Source organism: Rhincodon typus, chromosome 42 (assembly GCF_021869965.1).
Source record: "Rhincodon typus isolate 14 chromosome 42, sRhiTyp1.1, whole genome shotgun sequence".
NCBI lineage: Eukaryota > Metazoa > Chordata > Chondrichthyes > Orectolobiformes > Rhincodontidae > Rhincodon > Rhincodon typus.
The window spans coordinates 2171055-2191627 of record NC_063373.1 but is presented as its reverse complement, the minus strand read 5'-3'; the positions used below and the strand labels follow the sequence as shown (position 1 = coordinate 2191627).

General features: G+C 39.1%; 1 protein-coding gene and 1 gene segment (V, D, J or C); both read right to left on the bottom strand.

The window, feature by feature from the left end:
- Positions 1-530: 530 nt before the first annotated feature.
- LOC125487473 (probable G-protein coupled receptor 139) lies at positions 531-5470 on the bottom strand. The gene is made up of 2 exons (XM_048619065.1): positions 5320-5470; positions 531-1429 (listed from the first exon to the last, which is right to left on the bottom strand). The coding sequence occupies exons 1-2, from the start codon at positions 5468-5470 to the stop codon at positions 531-533; spliced, it is 1050 nt and encodes a 349-aa protein (XP_048475022.1).
- A 10297-nt stretch (positions 5471-15767) lies between these two features.
- LOC109928394 lies at positions 15768-16719 on the bottom strand. The segment is given in 2 exon segments: positions 15768-16129; positions 16637-16719. Coding segments are annotated over 2 exon segments (414 nt in total).
- Between the last annotated feature and the right edge of the window lie 3854 nt (positions 16720-20573).

Genomic DNA, 20573 nt, shown 5'->3' with positions numbered 1-20573 from the left:
CATGTATGTTGACTTTCAGTCAGTGGACTCATAATGCTAAAGAAGCAGCCTTGAGGAACTAACATAAGGAAAACTTCAACAGAAATTGCTGTAGATGCTTAGCGGATCTGATAGGATCTCTGGGGAGAAAGCAGAATTCACATTTCAACAACATAGAGGAGAGATTGTGTCATATAGTGATGACAGTACTGAAACAGGAAACGAAGGCTCCAAGGAAGTTTAAAAGGGAGGAAGGAGGAAATGTGAGTGATTGAAAAAAAAAGTGCAAATAAATCAACATAGGCCCAGAACACTGCAGAATTGAAATGTTGAGTACGGATCTGATCCATGCCTGAGTATCTCATCCAGAAAGACGAGAGCTCCGATAATTTCTGATTCCTTTAGAATTAATAATCGAGAACTACCTCAGCTGGACAATGGACGTCACACCTTTCGAGTCAAGAGGCTCTACCCGCAAATTTCAGATTTGAGTTCGAGAAAAAGCGTTACAAACTAATAGAAGAGAAGTAAGATGGAGAAATTTTGTTTTTCTATCGTTTGAATACACTCTTATGGATGATGAAGGGATACTTCATCACCACCTTAAGCTCCTCCCTAAACTTATTCTGAGACACGGCATAGATAAAAAAGTTGTTGCAGGAGCTGAGTAACTGGAGCATGTTGGTCGTCTCCGAAATTATGTACTGTGGGTCTTTGAAATTCTGGTTGTTGAAATAACCTGCACCTCTAACTCGCACGTAGAGGAAACGCCCGACCTGGGTAGCCCACAGGAGGAAGAAGCTGAGTGAGATAGCGAAAAGCAAGACAATGGGCCTTTTGTGATTCATAATCTCAGGATCTTGACGATTCTCAACACCTCGAAGCCTCTGACGGGATCTGTTGGCCCCTAAAATGTGCTTTATAGTCAAAGCATTGAGAAGAAAAATGAGAACAAATGGGAAAATGGGGATTAAGATCGGGTCTAGCATGTCGTATGCCTGCCAGACAGGAAATGTGTAATAGGTGGACTTGATATTGCAGAACCACGGTACTCCCCTAATTGTGTACAAAGGCCTGTAGATGAAGTATAAAGGGACATTCTTGATGCAGTTCAGGATACAGACTGTTCCAATGACCAATGATGCAGTTTTTTCAGTGCAGTATCTGGTCTTCAGGTTCTGGCAGCAAATGGCAACAAAACGGTCGATAGTGAAGGCCACTGTCAGCCAGACTGAGCCATCTTGCGTGCTGTGCACTAGCACAGCAATAAGGCTACACACCGGGGTGGTTGACAAGACATTGTACCTAAAGTAAATGCGGCCAATCCTGTTTAGGATTACGGAAATTATGACGAGAAAATCAAAGACAGCTATCGCCTCCAGATAGTATGTGAAGCATTTGGAGAGACCACAACGTCCTCGGGCTAGAATTACAATCACCAGCAAATTGGCTGAGAAAGAAAAGGAGAGAGATGTTATTAAACTTATTCCAAACATTAACTACTGTCTCATCCAGTATGTTGCTCAAGTACAACTTCTGATTCTTGACTATTCAAAGGGCATTTCGTTGATGTTTATTGTTTGACTAAACTTGTGTGAATACATAAGGCATTGAAGTCAGTTGCTGCCACAAAATTTACTGTGTGTTCATTGAATCTACCCTCGTGTTTAGGTTTCAAATCTCAACGCCATCCAAAATATTTAATGATCACCTTACTTACTTCCTTAATTAGTAAGTAATACTTACTAAGAAATTCAAAATTCTATGCTTGTCGACATATTTTGACTTCCCATGCACCAAAATTGCAGTCTGAACAATCTGAGCTACCGAATTTTCAAATGCCTCCAAAATCTCACTGCTGCCGTCTCGGTGATAAAGAACAATCATCTGCATTTTCCACATTCCTCCAATTCTGTTACTTTCTGAAACCTTCAGATTCTGTCTTCCTTCATTATTGGTTTTTCCTTCAGCTTCACATGTATAACTCTTTTGAAATCTGCCTTCCTTAGGACGTTTCTGAGTAGATAAATTTTTGTGGAAAATGTTGGTAAAATACTACCACAAGTTGGCTGCAGATTTATACGCTTCTGTGGTAACTACTCTGCTCCACCTGTTCCTTTTCTTTCTTTCTCTTTTTCTCTCTGTTCTTTTCTTCTGCATCCCACGAATTTTTTTTTCAGTTAATGAACTGGACTAAACTGTCGGGGAATTGAGGAGCTGGCGAGCCCTGGAGGCGAATTCCACTGTGGAGGCTGTCACAGGGGAAGCAGTCCGGGAGCACCAGCTGTTGGAGGGAGTGAGTCCCGTGCAGCGGCCAGCCCAGGGTAAGCAGACCTGGAGCAGCAACAAGCACTGGGAGCGAGTCCTGAGCAGAGGCCAATGCAGGAAAGTAGTCCCGGAGAAAACTTGCCTTGGAGAAGCTGAGAGCTGGGGCAGAATGCGCTGGAGGCTTGCAATGGAACGGGGACAGTTGTTGGACTGAGGTCTGGTGCAGGCAGTTGCACCACCTGTCGAGGTCCCTGAGCTCAGCGACTGCAATGTACTGTTCATTTGTAATTGTTTATCTGACTGTAATATCTATCCTTTTAACTATGTCTTATTTCCAGCTTATTGGTTGACGGTAAAGTAATGCAAATACTTTTCTTTTTAATTCCTATTTTGCATCTAAGATTTGTACCTATGTGTTTGTACCTAAGATGACATTATAAGCAGCGACATTGTAAAAAAAAAAATCACTGTACTCCTGTACTTCTGTGCTTGAGTACACCTCAAAACACAGGATATTCGATTCTATTTTATACATTATGTAATTCGTCTTCATGGTTTTGGTTAAAGTTACCGCGACGATTTCCCACCATACATTCTCCAGTCGCTGAAGAAACAAGCAGAACCTTGACTTCATGAGTTGAATTCACCCCTGAAATGGAAATCCCTTGAATTCTTTAAAAAAAAATGAACTGCAAGCTATAAGTCCATGTCTGGTTACGATATTGTAACAGGTTTGTACCAGGATCAAGCAGAAGAACTGGTAACTTATTTTTTAGTTACAGTTTGCAGTGGAATACATCACAATTTGTGACTAAATGCGAGTTACGAGTGAGCATCAACAGTGAACAGTGAACTGACTGAACGGCTCAACCTCACTCCATCGCAATCACTGTACAACATACAGTCACCCTCAATCATTCACCGTCACTCACAGGCTCCTGGCAGGAGCCAGGATGCGTGTGGCCGGACTTGAAGAGTTTACTGAATCAAGGAGGGGGCAAACTGCGTGAATCTTTGTGTGGGGTCAGGTTATGCGTTACTTATGCGTTGGGGTTGCAACATATTTGCCTCTGGAAGGGGAACTAGCAACTTGACATAGGATAGGAACAAGTGGACTGACTCATTGGAAGGGGAAGAGGGTAGACATTGTGTGTGCTTTGGGCAGATTCTAGGGGAGCAGCACACAGAATTGGTTGGGGTACAGTGAGCAAACACCAGGGGATTAGTTTGCTAATTGAAAGTAGAACAGCAGGCTGAATTGTAGAAGTAGACAATATGGCAACATTAGGTATTAGAGTTAGCAGCAAGGTAGACTCGAAATGGGTGCAACAGGGTATCATCCTGAGACAGAAACAGATATTGGTGGAGAAACACATCAGGTCTGGCAGTATGTGTCGAAAGAAAGCAGATTTAACTTTTCGGGTCCAGTGGACCCTCTTCAGCGCCCACCTCTGGAATCCAGGACAAGGGCAAGGAGAAGGGAGGTGCGAGAGTCTAGAAAGTTGGGGATGAGATTCTGGGAGAATATTAAAAGGACAGAACAGTGGTGTTTCTAGAGTGGAGAACAGTGGTCAGAGACTGGGAGACAAGCAGCCAGAGATCAGATAAATGGTGCCAGAGGGGAGGGAAAAAAAAAGCCTGAGTGAGACATAGAGGGGGTCATGTAAAAGATTCAGACGATTTAGAAGTTATAAATTTGAAGCATTTATTTCAGACTCTAGAAGCTGGCAATACGGCAAAGATTGCACAGTCACTGAAATCCCCAACCACCTGTATTCCCTTTCCTGAAATCTTATTGCTTTCCTGTATATTGGGGAATTTTTCTAACTCTATTCGCACCAGGTAAAATCGGATGCTCCATTACTAATATGTGCCGAGTGGCCAAACCTCAGTGATGCTGAGGGTTGATTGGTTTGTGTGAACGGTCCGCGTCAGGGGAGGTCAGTTTGAATAAAGACGACAGGAAATCAGCCACAAGCACTGTGGCTGCTGGAGGCCAGAAAAGAAATTTTCAAAAATGGTTTCCATTTAAGATTTGCAGGCAATTCTCAGTCATCATGTGTCAAGTTGTAACATTGTTACAATTTGATTGCACTTGTTTTGGAGATATTTTGCGGGGAGATATAAATTGAGGTACAGTGTGGCAACTGGCAGAGGAAGAGTGTGAAATATTTCAGTAATTGCTAATCAAGATCTGCACAGCCACTGGGCATGTTAATGTTAATTTCTCGTATTTTCCTTGAAGAAATTTCTGGAGAAATCCAATACAGAGAGGAATTAAATTAGGAGGCAATGTTATTGCATGTTTATAAATTTACTTTAGATCAATCAATATTGTTCTCTAATTTATTTGGTCCTTTGTCAGTTTTGCTTTACTGGACAGAATCGTTGGTATTTAACTATTTATTTCTCTATAATCAACTTTCATCCTCCATACAGGAGCCAGTGCCAGACAATGTGGCAGAAGAAATTGTGAAAACCTGCATCTGCAGTACAAATCAAAGGCATCAACAAAAAGCAACGTTTCCTGGACAAGAATTGCTGCAAATTATGAAAAAAGAACGTGGTTATTTGTATAATTTGTGTATGTACTCATGAATCATTCAATTTTCAAATTTCCAGCATTTTTTATGCATTATATGATATAACACTTTAATATGGTGAATGATAGTATGTTAAGTGTATTCACAGAATGGAGTGTTACAACATGTTATTCAATTCATTATGCTGCATCATCACAGAATGCCATTTATTAGATGGCTGAATCTTGACTTATAAAGCTTTGCTGATCATAGCTTGAAAATTTCTTTGAGGCTTGAATTCATATTTTTATATTGCTTTCATCCTAACTGATGCTTATAAATTTAAAAGTGTCCGTGAATTAATTCGAACTTTCTTTCCAACGTTAATATGGTGCACATTCTGGTCTTGCTCGTTCCTGACACGCTCAATAGGTTGCCATTTTCATGAGTTATTTCCATCAATTACTAAGCTTAAAGTCATGTTGGATAAACAAATAAGTTAAAAGCCTGAATAATTCAAAACAGTGCCTCGACCACTTATCTTCCTCACGTGCTTGATGTGAGCAATAGCTAACCACCGAACAACCACGATCAGTCACCTGACAATGCAGAATTGCAATGCTTTCAGTTTCAACTGTCCCAGTGTGGGGAGAAGCCTTCCGTCGACGATAGTCGTCAACAGTTTCCGACTGGTCTCGCATGTTGCTTAAAATCATTACAACCGTTTTGATTTTAGCCTTTCACCATTCTCAGAAACTCGTGATGAACAGTGATTATTGATTAGGGCAACCACAGTCTGTTATCGATTAACAATCTTTCACCATATGCAAAACCCATCAGGAGAGGATATTACCAACAATAGATTAAACTTCTTGCCTATTCAGATGTTTTCAAATATTTGCCGAATTAGTTCATCAGATTACGTTAAAAATGGGACCTTATGTGTGGGCACTCACTCTACTGCAGCGGTTACATTCTTGCAAAAGTCGGACTGTAGATTCCTGAATTCAGTGAACGTGTTTTTTTTTGTGTCAACATTTTGACAGTATAACGACTGTATGGAATAAGTAATATTCTGCTCCGGCAAGAAATCCACGCATAGAGGCATTTTGCTAAGTTGGCGCTTTATTTAAAAAAAAAATCCTGTAGCACAACAAATACTCTTTTCCGTTTTGCGAAATTAAAATTAAATCTTTATATCAGACCATTTTTTCATACAATGCAAATAATTATAAGTCATGATTCAACAATCAAAAAATAGCATTTCCATAAAAGTCCAGCATATTGAATTATATGATATGTTGCAATATTCCATTGTGCAACCACAGTTAATTCACTATCATTCACCACATCACAGCGTAATATCATATCATACATAAAAAAAATTCTGGAAACCGTTTGATGTCCCCTACATTCCTGAAATGAAACATTTCTGGAGATTTTCAAAAAAAAAGACACCTTTTTTGGCAGCCATGACTTACCTGGAACACCAATAACAGCGCTAATAGGATAACAAATGACATAAAAGAGTCATTTTATTGCCCCGTGCATTGTCTTTTGGAAGCTGAAGAAGTCCCCGAAGCTATAGGAATTAGTTCTGCAACACCAGCGAAAAGTGCGATATGTATTTGAACTGAGAAGGTCCAGAGGGAAAAGTATTTTATAGCACGCACTTTAGTTACAGTTCGATAAACAAACATCCACAGTTTCAGGATTTCTGTTTGTCATATTAGCAAAGCGAACGACATACTTGTACTTTTGAAACATTGGGGTCAGTCAGTTAAGTCGGCTGGACGACTGGTTAGTTATGCAGAGTGACGTCAACAGCGTCGATTAAATTCTGCACTGGCTGAAGTTTACCATGAAGGCACCGTCTTCTCAGCTTCCCCCTTTGCCTGAGGTCTAATGATTCTCTGGTTAATCACACCAACAGTTGTTTCTCTCTAAGGAGAGACAAGCACTATGATTTTCTGGGACTTTACAACTTTAGCTTTAACTGTGAGAGTAAAGTGGTTTTCTCGTGGTCAATGTTTGAAGTGTGGCAGTGAAGTGTCATGTTTGCTGTTGTTCTCAAGTGTGGAATGGAGTCTGCCATAAGAGAAGCTGCTCCCTGACCAATAAAAAAGTCACTAGAAAGTGGCATTTTAGATGGAATGACACACATTCTGCACAACAAGAAACGATCTTTTGGAAAAAAAAATAACTGATACCTAATATCGTGGGGTCACATGTACTTCCAAATTCAAGTCGCAGATATGATTAAATGATAGGAGGTGATAGTACATGACAGGTTTTGTATCAATTGATTGAAGTTCTGTATTAGTGTGAGCTTCAACGCAGAGACATGCATCTTGGTGATATCTACAGTTACATTTTTCTTGTCTATATCAAAACTTGTCATTGAATCCTGGAGACTTTCTCCCGTTGCTCAAAAAAAGGACAGAAAATCACACTTATGTTATGGACCAGAACATCCAAGCCCCTCCCCTGTAAAAATATCAAGGAGATAGCCTGAACCCTAACTTTTATCTGACGAAAGGTAAGTGTAAGGTGTGTGTCCTAGACGTAAATAAATAGGTCACACAACTCATTATTAAGCAGAACACACTTTATTTTAACCCCTGATTAAATTATAAAAGAAGAAAGAAGAATTGGCACAACTTTAACCCTGTAAAAAAAAGACTTTACAGAATCAAAGATTATTTAACGACGAAACAGAAACTGTCCCAATATAGCAACATCTGATAAAACATACTTGGCAAAGGTAAATTCAGTAAAATAGATGGTTTCACATGTGATTCTGGCAGACACAGATACAATTCACGTCTTTTAGATTTAGTAGAGAAAGAAACAGACAGCTTTAAAGCTAACTTCCAAACCCCAAAAACAACGGAGTGCTAAAAATAAAACCCTGGTTCTGTGGGAGCCTCGCTCCATCGATTCATGCTGCTTCTGTTGTTCCCACTTAAAGAAAAGGCTCACAAGCTGTTTACTTTTTTGGTTTGAACTAGATAACTCTTTACCAAAATCTTCCTTTAAAAAATTTCAAAATGCAACTCATACTTACTCAGCTTTGGTTTTTCGCTTTATTTTAAAGAAAACTTTGGATAAGAATGCAATCTCTTGTCACTCTTACGATAAACAAAATGCATATAGTATCACCATGCTTATGGTACTTTATGCATTGTATTCGTAGTGAGGCCGGCAAGAGATTGTATGCTTATCAAAATGGATTTTTAATGTAATGCAGAGTAACATTTGTGATGATTACCAACATTTATAAAGGTCTAGCTTTGGGGAAAGTGGGGAAGTAGGAACAGGATGCCACCAAGATATTGTACAGTTGTGAACACTTTTTATTTACTGCATTTGTTTTGCAATATACTACGTGCCAATATCTTGGGCAGCAGTATCTCTTATTGAAATGGTATTGGACCTCCTTGAGCAGCATAAGGACAGAATTTTGTCTCTTGTCATCAGGATCCCTTGCTATATAGAGCTGATAAATGTTGGATTCATTGTAAGTGTTTGTCTGTAGCAGGCTACATCGACATCAGGCAGTTAACATTACAGTTCAGCCAATCTTACTCTAGAGACGAAAAGGCATGTGAATGCGGATCTAACAACCAGACTAAGACTTGCTGCCGAGTTTCGGACTCTCAGTGGTAAGTTTAGGACTCTTAGTGGTTGAGAAAAGAAGGAAAGGGGATAACATTGCATTCTATTCATTGAGTAAGAGACTAATTAGTGACGTTGTAAGCAGCCACTTGTAAAATATTGTTATTGGATATTATTTAGATTCCCACTCGAAGATTGGTTGTCTCAAAGCTAACAGCTCTTCAGTCATCTCTTGGAAGGAATTGATTTCCATCTGTCCTTCATTCTCTCTGACTCTCCTTCTGTCGTGAATTATTAAAAGCTTCGGGGAGATTCAATTTCTGCCATATTTCTAAATCAAAAATAAACCTCAAGACTTATGTTGGAAATTGTAAAGTGATGAATCGACGCTATCTACCAATGATGCTAAACTGGGAAGTGAATGCTATCGTTTTTTTTTATTTCCATTGAAATCACTTTTCATTGTTTGATGCTGCAAAACCGGCTTTAGGAAAAGTGATTTTTCAGTTCCATTTGGGAAATCACTGAGGTTTCATACTATTCGAACCTCCTGACTCTTAATGATCGTTGTCAGTGTCCTGCACATTAAAATGAATAACCGTCTTCACTAAATTCATGCCATCTTCATTTTATGTCCAGCTAATTCCTTTTACTTATTATGAACAGTAATGACGATCATATAGACACTTAATAGGAATATATACCCTGTTTATACATCACAACAGTCCTCAATTAAATCATTTATACCATTATGTTGCTGATCAACAGAACAACGAAACCAGAGAAATACAATAAATGTAATTACAATTTCCAAGTGCCTTGTTCCAAGCGAGTATTTTAAAGAGAAACGTGTTCACCATTAAAGCACATGTCAATATTGTATTGACAGTGATTAGTGAAAAGGCTGTGATCCAATATCGCAACAACATTTAAACACGATAGATAACACATCGAGATTCAGGCTGCAGGAAGAAGGGTTTCTAAGTGTATCTACTGGGACAAGCAACGAAGGACCAAGACATAAAGTTGATCATATCATACATTAGCAGAAACGTTACAGATTGACAAATCACTAAAAAAAAGCCTTTGCAATGAAAGAACCACGTATTGAACAGTGGAATCGATTACTTTTCAAAGAAACACCCTGACAGAAAATCTTTTTGTTCCAGTAAAATTGCTCCCCAGCATTCAGCGCAATCTCCACTGCGCCCTCTGCTGTCCTGAATATCAGGTCGAAAGGTGTGATCAATTCCGAAAGGCAAGGAATAATGCTGTTGAACTGAATCTTGCTAACCTTATCATGTTATATTTATTTTCATATTATACAAATGATCATGTTTCGCTTTTTGACTGTTCAGCATAAAATTGCAAAGCATAGTAAACGTTAAATATTTGAAATGTTTATTCAGTTGCTTGATTTAGAAAGGAATTAAACAAGCATGATCTGAAATTGAGTGAATGGTGTTTCGGTATGAATGCTATATAGAATCATAGAATTGTACAGTATAGAAAGAAGTCATTTAACTCATCGTGGTTGTACCAGGTTCTGAAAGAGTTACCCAGCTAGTGTCATTCTCCAGCCATAGCTCTGTAGCTCTCCAAATCCATCACTTTCAAATATATTTCCAACTCATTTTGAAACTTCGCAAGGAATCTGCCTCTGCCATTCTCCCAAGCGACATATTCCAAATCTTAATAAGGCTCTGAGTAAAGAAGTTTATCTTCATCTCGGTCCTAGTTCTTCTGCTGATAGTCTTGAAAGTGTGACTCCACTTATGACGTACCAAACAGTGAAAACAGAATATCCTTCTTTACTCCGTCAAAACTATTCATAATTTTGAACTCCTCATTAAATTAAACTCATAATCCTGAAAATAACTGCCCACAAATGAAGACAATACTCCAAATGTGCTTTGACCAATAATTTGTAGAGGTGGAGCGTCACTTTCTTGTTTTTACACTCTATGCCTCTATGTCTAAATACAATGATTTTATAAGCGTTCTTAACAATTGTCTCAACTTGCCTGGCGATCTGTAAAGAATTAAACACTTGAACTCCCAGGTTTCTCTGCTGTTGTATTCCCCTCAAAAGTTGGGCCATTGAACATGTCATATCTCTCCGTGTTTCTCCCACAAAAAATTATTAACTCACATTTGACATGCATTGGAATTCATCTCCCATGTCTATGCCCGTTTGACCAACTTGTCCATTCCCCTTTGAATTCGTACAGCATCATCTTCACAATTCACTATTCTCCTTAGCTTAGTATAATCTGCAAATTTAGAGACTTTGTCCTCAGCACCCATCTCCAAACTGTTTATGTAAATCAGAAGACGCAAGGGTCCCAACATTGATCTCTTGGGAACACCACTTTCAACACATCTCCAATCTGAGAATTGCCCTTTTATGTCTACCCTCAGTTTCCAATCTTTCAACCAACATCTCATTCATGCTGCCAAGCAGCCATCGACGTCAAATAAATTTCGAATTTTCTCACTAACTTGCCATGTGACACTTTATCAAATGCTTTTTGACAGTCCAAAACTACAAGGTGCATAGTACTACCCCTATTCCACGCCTGTGTCACCTCATCAAAGAACTTAATCAAGTTTATCAGATACGGATGGTGCTTGACAAAGCCAAAAACAAGGACGGAGATTGCGATAAAACTTTTCGAGTCTGGTGGCATCTGGAGAGACAAAGAAGAGTTAATGCTTTGGGTCCAGTGATTCTTCTTCAGAACTGATTGTAGGTAGGAAATGGTTTGCATACATGCTGAAAATTAGGTGGGGCTAGGGTGAACGAATAAATCATGTATAGATAGATCTCAGAGAGATGCAACAACAGTTGGACAGAGAAAGGAATCGATAAAAGGCAGCCTGTGAGTATCAGTAGTTGCTAACGGGGACTACTAGCAGTTGATGAAGGGTTGGTTGTGCTAGCCGCCTATGTGATGACAATGTTTACTGTGTGGCAGTTGGGATAAGGACATAGTAGAAGGTGCTCAGACACAAAAGTGATTGGACTCAATATTGATTCCTGAAGGCTGCAGGGTCCTCAAGAGGAAAAACATACTCTTCTTCCAGCTTGTGCTGAGCTTCACTGGAGTGCTACAGCAAACCTGAGACATAGATGGTGGTAGGGAGTATGGTGATGTGTTGAACTGACAGGAAACAGAAAGCTCAGAGCCGTTTTTGTGAACAGAACATAAGTGTTTTGCAACGCGGTCATTAATCTTTGTTTTGCCTCCTCTGCGTTGCGACAGACCACGTTGTGTGCAGGAAATACATGAGGCTAGATTGCCTGGAGTGATGCTTCACCTGGAGGATGTGTCTGGGTTCCTGAAAAGTGAGGAGGCATGACATAAAGGGGCAGGTGTTACATTTTCTGAGATGGCATAGGAAGGCACCCTGGGTGTGCGAAAATGGATTGGGAAAGGAGGAGGAGTGAGCCAAGATTTCCCGAAGAGTATGGTCCCTGGGGAAGGCTGAAAAGAGATGGGAGGATGTGTCTGGTGATGGTTTCATCTGGAGCTGGCAGAAATTCAGGCTAATAAGGGTGATGGTGAATGGAGATGATTGAGGCTTTTTTCTTCACGGAGGAGCAGAGAGCCATGAGACCACCCTGTACAATGTAAAGAGGATGCACATACATGATAAAGAGGAGGCAGCCACCACCGACATGAGCAGAAAAAGAAAATGAACAAGTTATTACCTGTTGGAAATTCAAATTATTTTTACATTGAACAAATGCGACTCTTTTATTTACTGTAGGCTTAGTTAAACATTTGATCGCTGATATCCTGTTTCTTTAAACTTGTGTTCCAGATCTGAGCGCTGGAGAGTCTGTTACTCAGCAGCAGCCCTCACTCAGAAAGAAGATGCTACTTTAAACTGCACCAACACAGGCGATACTTATTCCTTCTCCTGGTGCCTTCATTGCCCAGGCAGACACCCTGAGTTCGCATTCCAGAGGTACACAATTGGATGCGATCCATTTAAAGCAAAATTCGCTCGAGTTTGGTTTTCTGATACCATAAGCAATCAATCAATTGATATTCTCGAATCTGCTACTGTCTGACACCGAGATCTATTATTGTGCAGTGAGCTTGACAGTGATAAGGACGACCAAAAGCCTCCTACAATAACTGTCGCACGTTTCTGGGTCACAGCTGCAGGCTGTTCAAAGTTGTTAACAACACAGGCACCGGCACTTCAGTGCATACTGATATGCAAAGACCAGGAACACACTACACATAAACATAGACGAAATTGATCACGTCGAACATTGGTTCTAATTATTGCATTCACTTCAGGAAAACAGTGTTAACTGCCATTTACCTGGAGAGCTATGGAAAGCACCCTTTCAGATAGAAAGTAAAATCCTGCAGGTGATATGGAACTCATGGCGTCCGTGCACCGTTTTTGAAAGATTTATTGGCAGAAGAGTAAATAATTTTACCTTGATCCGTCAAGCTATTGAGTCGAGTTAATATATTCATAAGGAGAAATATTAATTGAAATGTGGCATTTCATGGAAAAGTGTGGCTAACACTGGTGTAGACTGAAGCATGTCAAGTTAGGAAATTTTTGACAAATATGAAATTCTAATTCAGCAGCTGTCAATATCATAGACGCTTGCACATTATAAAAATTGAAAGAATCCATAATGCATTCAGATTCATAGAGGCTGTTTCCCTTACGGATTAAAGCTGTCGAGCAATGATTAACAAATACATAATCAATGAGAAAAATGCAGTGTTGTCATGACAGATTTTTTGTAAAATAAATTAGTGCAAAAAGCACTTGTTCAACATAAAATAAATACTTCCTGTAACTGTTAGAAGTACTTTGCACAATCTGTACACATCGGATAAACATCTAAAAAAATAAAACGCCATTTATTCCGTTTACCTGTACTACACATTTTGTAATTAGCCTACTGTTGCATTTACCTATTGTGTACATCTTCGTTCAGGGCTCGAACCAATATTTCACGTATTATTTCTTCCACAATATCATTAATTACAAATCGATATAAATAACCTAATCAAATCTGTCCATTATGTGCAGAATATATTCATTGTTGCAATGCTGCACTTATAAGTCTTGGCTTATTAAGTATTTAAATATATTTCAAGTCAAAGCATTTCCAGAAAAAAAAAAGTTTTAAAAGTCCAGATTTCTCTCCAATCTGTCACCTGTACCATAATAACAGTTTTTCAGATGGTGAAACTTCTTCCACTTCTCGATTTGTTGATTGGTGCAGAAAATGTGGACCACAAACCCTCAGCACCGAGAACATCCTAGTAATAAAAGACGTAGATCATGAATATAGGGCTTTAGCCCCTTCGTGAATGTACATTTGAAAGAAACATATACAGCAGTAATTGACAAAGTGAGTTTATGGTTACGATCCTTCTTCAAACTGCATCATGCTAATTTGGTATTATGACTCTGTGCCTGCAAGACTACAGCCCGAAAAATACGGAAGAAATAATGATCAATGTTATTAAAATAAGTGGATATGCTGCAAACAACGAGATCATACTGTTAAAGTGAAGGTTACTTGATCATTATTGCTTGGAAATGAAAATCGTTGCAATTTGTTAGTTTACCCATCAAGAGAGCTAGAGTATGGAGCAAGCAAATCACAATGGCCAATGCAATTTCAAAGGTCATAATTGGTTTGAACTGGGGAGCTGAAGCTGAATTATTTCAGCCTCAGACCTGATTGTAGATTTGACCATACGGAGCAGAAACTATTTTTTGTTACAGTTCAGAGCTAATAATTACTTTGAGGAAACTGAAGCTGAATTATTTTAGTTTCATTGCCGATTGATATATTTCTTTTCGTCCGGAAGTGGTGCCCAATCAATTCTCCTGACAGTAACGTAAGAGAGCTGGTCACAAGATCACAATGAGGAAAAGTTGAACGACTCCAATTGGCACTTCGACCCTGCTCCTCCACTCAATGAGGTGATTCTGATCCAGCTCTCAACCACCTTCGTGTGTTACCTCTCAGCCTCTGATTTCCCCGAAGATCTACAAATCTGTCGACATCAGTCTGAAATAAACTCAGTAGTACAGCAATGTCCCTAATCTGTTTTACGAAATGATAACGAAGCAGGCAATAATTCCAGCTTGACTCTGACATCTAGGCTAATATTTGATTTGGGGAAATCTACAAATAATAATACATGTTGTTGCGATATCGGTGCCCGAATCTGCCATGGGAAAAAGAAAAACTGTCCATGGTAAATAATGAAAATAATTAAACTTGATATAAAGAATGACGCACAATCAACATGACAGAAAGGGGACAATAGGGGAGCGTAAAATACGGTTTCGATATAACCAGCAGCTCACAGATTTGATCCAATCAGAGGAGGCAACAGAATGAGGGAGGATTTTCGTAGGTTTTCCAAACAAGGCCATGAGCCAGCATAAAGAAAATAATAAGTTATTATCTGCTGGAATTTCAATTTATTTTCACGGTGAATGGATGTGACTCTTATTAGTTAAACATTTGGTCGCTGCTATCCTTTTTCTTTAAACTTGTGTCCAGATCTAAGCGATTGAGATTCTGTTACTATCAGCACAAAATTCGTGTGACTGAAACTTGCACGGCCAGCTGTCATCCATTAATCATACGCAACTGAATCTCTTCACTTGGTTAGTATTCTTCAATGTGAGTATTAACTTTCTTATTGATATTGTAAAACAAGTCTACGTTATCCAGGAGCAGTGAATCTATCACCAGCTATACTGGACTTGTTAGCATTTAGATTTGGGTTTTATTGTCAGGTGTACGCCAGTACAGGGTAAGAAAAGTACAGTCAAAAATGTACAATATCGCCACACACGGCAGCATCAAAGGTACAAAATACCTCGGTACAAAGTCATATTTACATGAGTAGAAACTAAAGAAATAGGTTTAAAAAAAAAGTTCATCATAACAGTGTTTTCCCTACAAAAGTAGAAAAATATGAAAATAAGTTGCTCAATTAAACACAATGTGTTTGACGTTATTCAGGTTGCCCTAGTGTTTCATTATTAGAATCACATGACAAATCATTGCCTCTTGAACTGAGTATTCAAATTCTCTGTTTCACTGGAGGATTTTGCTTGACCAAAACTGGTTGCTGCATTTCTACGCCAACTCATCGCTGCCAAAGTGAAATACGTGACTTTGGGACTCCTTGAAAAAAAAAGTATTATTTACTTTCCATTCACTAAACTGACAGTTAGTTCATTTCAATGACATATTTATAACGAAAAAAGCTATATTTTCGAGTAAAATTATTGAATATCTTCATGAATTATGATCTATTTCAGATCTACCCCTGATCTCACTGCTTGCATGACACAGTTACATGTTCAGTTACGTTCTGACACTTTTTCTGCAGAGTTACCCTTGTCCTGAGTCTCTGTGGGTCTCAGAGCGCAGTAATACACTGCGGAGTCTGTCAGTTCTGTTTTCAGCACTTTCAGCTGGATAGTGCGGTTCACATGGTCAAAATCCGAGGAAAGCCGATCTCCTGGAAATCTTTCCGTGTTCCTGATATATTGGCTTCTCTGTACCAGATACTCCATGGATCCGCTGGTTTTCTGACGGTACCAGAACAGGTTAGCATCGTCGCTTGCTGCAGCAGTGTAATTACAAAACAACTGGACATCATCTCCCTCAGTCACTATGATTACAAACGGTGTTTGTGAGACAGAATCGCCTCGACAAAGTCCTGTAAGAGCCAAGAGTAACAGCACATAAAATAAGTCACTTCAGGATTCTTACCGCCCGGAATTAGTCCATTCACTTTGAACAATAACCAGAGAAATAAGTCAGGGAAGCTAAAACACAATCCAATTTCATACAAATCAGTGGCTTTGACCTGGAAGGGCCTCGGCAGAGAGAAGCAAACGTCTGTTAATTTCCAGGCCATACCTTTTGATGAGATAAGTTTTCACTTCATCTTCAAAATCTTGAATGTTGAAATGGTCGCTGGAATTTAAGACTCCTTACTCTGTTGAATCATCTCAGTGGTTTCAGTCCTCTCTGGATTTCAAACCTTATATTTCTGTTGTCACCCACTCGGAGATGTTCGCTTATTTTTGCCAAACTGTGCTCGGTTTTGGGACAAGTTTAGATCTGGAGGATTTTGCTGTCTCTGAGTTGATCGAATTGCTGGAGTAAATGTAATTCCCGACAAAGCACTGAAGCACAAAAAATACACAAGTTGTGAACCTACCGGTAAGAAGAACTGCAGCATTGAGGAATAAGTACAGAGCTTCAGGCAACATGCTTGCAGAGAGATCGCGATGAATGTGAACAGAATTGGGTGAAGCCGCAAATATCTTTGTCAAGAGTTGGGAAGAGGTTGAATAATTTCTGCATCTCTGTTCATTGGTAATTGTTAGAAAAGACGTCAGGTGATAGTCAATGCACTTCAAGGTCTTTTGTTCTTCAATTCAACCAATCAACTTCAAGCTCCTTTGAGCTCCACTTCAAATCATGGCCATGGGTAGAATGGTACAAACTGAATTAATTCGTAGCCAAAGGGTTTTTCAACGGAGAATAAACTAAATTTTCACATTTAACGTTTTATTTTCATTTAGTAATGAAATCCAGAGTAGGTAAACAGTTCATGCTTTTTCCAGTATCAGAACTGTAGTTCCCTCGTTAACAAACTGCTTTCGAACCATGAGGGCCCCGTGTAGCCGCTGCAGAGAGTCAGCTTGTCTGAGGGAATTGATTAAAGTAATGAGGTAAGTACACAATCACATTTTCAATGAATCAAAGAGTAGATATGATTTTTCTTTTGCTGCAATTGCTGGTAAGGTTCATAGCAACAGAATGCGTTTACCTTTACTCTGCATCAGAGTAAATATGACTCCTTTATCTATTCCAGATACACTGTAGCGTCTAAAATACCGTTAACCGTTTTGTTATGAAGGGCTATTAGAGACGAATGCCAGAGGCGCCCATAAACCATAAATGGGTTTTCTAAAGGAATAAACGACTTGGTTGTACAGTCTTCCTCCAATACTGATTGTGAATGGCGAAAGAGTAAAGAGACACGTTATTACTAATCCAAATCCGAACGGAAATAAATGCACTACTGTCACGTTTACAGGCGACACAATACTGTGGGAAGGAAAGTGGTGATAATGACTCAAAAAGACGATAAAAAGAGAAGTATATAGACAGTTTATGTGACTAGGACTACAGGATCATATTATCGGATTACTTGGAACTTTGCATCACTGGAAAATGATAAATATATCAATGGGGTAATATCAAAGTTCATGTTTTAGGAATTGTTTTCGAATCAATTTGACTCTGTAACTATTAATGAAATACGAGCGATGTTAAAGGAAATGACACTATATTTCCTTCATATTTCATTCATTCATAATTTAACCTGATCCTTAACCTTGATGCATCATGCTTGTTATTTTTCACTTCCTTCCTTTTTTAAAAAAAAAGGTCCATTATGGGATGAAGCTACTAGCACAGATTTTATATAGCATTTATACAGCATTTATCGCCCAATCCTAATTGACAGTCAACAGCCAACCACAATGCGATGGGTCTGGAGTCACATGTAGCCCAAACTATGTTTAAGGATGGGAGTTTCGTTCCATAAAGGGTGTTAGTGGACTAGACGTTTCTCCCCCTGACAATCGGTGATAGATTCATGGTTAATTCCAGATTTCTTTTTTAATTTCAAGTACCTTCAAATTTGAACCTGGGTCCCAGAAAATATCTCTCCATTAATAGTCCAACGATAATAACACTAGGCTGTCACCTGCCTCCCTTCTCAATGAATATTGTTACTGCATTTCTCCAGTTCCTTTCTTTTCATCTTTTCTTCTGGCTTGTATGTATACTGTTACTTCCTCTCTGCCCACATTTCGAATTTTCTTCATTTCAGACTACATTCAAATTATGCATTTCCTTATTTTCTGTTGTATTTTGACCTAATTCCCTCAAAACTCGGATTTTATAGCTGTGAATTAATAAGGCTGATACTCAAAATTAGCATCATTCAACTCCAACTTGGTGAAGGTATTTGTACGGATTCTCCAGCTCTTTGTAACACTGTGTCCTCGTGGCACAGAGATAGGTAGCAGTATCAGTAATTCTGGCATTTCTCACAATCAGGGCGCTGAATTTGTAATCTCCATTGATTGAAGCTGTGATTCTCTCATGCTGGTAAACCTCTGTTACGGGCATCACCAGAAGTTGTGGTGACTGATTCTGGAGCTGTCTGTACCAACGCACCATATTAAATGTAATGGTACAGGTGCAGTTCAGAGATAGAATTCCTGCTTTGCTAACAATCATCTGTGGAGGAAGTTGAATTACTTTATCTTTTCCAATCACCGCCATGCGGATCAGAATGAAAAAAGAGTAAGAGGACTCTGTGAATTTTTAACATGATCAGATTCCATAAAATTTGGACTGAAGCAATTGTCCATGAATCTCTGTTTAGAAGAAGGAGATAATGCAATTTTTTGTTCAATTAACATCTAGAGAAATGCCCTCTTCAAGTTCAACTCAGAGCTGCTTTTGTGTTAAAGTTGCGGAAGAAGTTGAGTCTTGGTGTTTGTCTTTCCATGCCAATCGTTTCACACTGACAGCTGCTCACTCTGCTTTAATGCTACTCAGTATCCAGCAGTTAAATTCCATAGTTATCACAGGTTTACACTGCACTCTAGAGTTGTGTATGAGTAATTGCTAGGTAAAATTTCTCACCAAGAATTCATGTCGTCCTCAATGACAAAAGATACGTCAACCTTCCCTATATAAAACAGAGATCCAGTAACAATTTGCGTTTCAGCTTCAACTACATCAGATTATTTTCCTCCCGCATTGTAGCTGAAGCCATATTCCACACTCGGGCCGCTCTCAGTGTAACTGAAGAAATCTCCTACATTAGTCGGAAAATCTCGATTTGTACTTGCAAATCGTGGACTTCTTCAGATTAAGAAGAAAAAAACAACTGAAAGCACTGTAGATGTTGTAAATCTGAAACAAACAACAGAAGAAAATGATAGAAAATCTCAGCAGGTCTGGCAGCTTCTGTGGAGAGAAATCAGAATTGACATTTTGTGTCCAGTGACCGTTCATTAGAGCAGAAAATGTTTCCTCAGATTGATGCAACATGAATATTTATTTCCCTTATGTGAAACATTCCATTAAGAAGAGTGTTATTGACAGCTTTTTCCTTTACATCACATTAACATGGGAATTGGTCTCATTGTTAAAATAATTCTTTCTTTGCCCATCTATTCTTTCTGATTTGCCCTTAGAACATCAAAGGATCTCCTTGCCTTCTGCTGTTGTTGACATGAAACTGCTGCATATTGTGTCATTTTAATATGACAGCTACCTCCAACCATTTCCAATGCTAATTACCACTGATATTTTTGACTTCTTCGTTCCATTTCTTGGTTATTTTAATTTTTGGTCGGTATCTGTTGACAGCAAATGTGCTTTTAATAAAGGCAACTTCCTGATACCAAACTTTTCATCTATTTGACTTTTCCAAGTTTGAACATTTTTTAAAAAAAACGAGCCACGTGTGTTCTAACTTCCAACTACTCCTGGAGAATGTTGAGACTGAATGGAAAACATTTGTTTAACATGTACCTTTACTTTGTCGTGGAGAACCAACTCATACTGGTAGAAATACTTTAGCACACACTTTCTCATACACGCACTGTCTCCCTCTTACACACTCACACACGAACATAGCCTCTCACACTCACACTGTCAAACTCACTCTGAGAAAATCTCACACTCTCTTGCTTTGACATTCATATACATTCTTTCACTCACACTCTCTCGCACTCACATACTGTTTCATACATTCACTGCCATGCTGCTAAGCTTATTCTCAGACACAATGTCACTCAGACAAACACACTCTCATAACTAGCCCACCATCACCCCATCTCTCTGAATCAGATACACTCACATAGCTGAATTCACACTCGTCCAACTCCTACTTATGCACACTCTCACACGCTATCAAGCTGACGTTTTCTGTCTGTCACACACGCAGTCATACACTCTCCAACACATGAGCATACTCTTTCTCTCATTCACAGACTCCAAAAGCATTAAATCACTCACAAACCACTCTCACAAACTGACAGAATCACAGAATTAGGTGCACA

Bases quoted from the DNA above. Each gene is read 5' to 3' on its own strand.
- LOC125487473 (XM_048619065.1), bottom strand. From the start codon at position 5,470: ATGCGAGACCAGTCGGAAACTGTTGACGACTATCGTCGACGGAAGGCT. The intron at 1,430-5,319 runs GTGAGGAAGATA...TTTCTTTCTCAG, and splicing joins CTATTGCTCACATCAAGCAC to CCAATTTGCTGGTGATTGTA.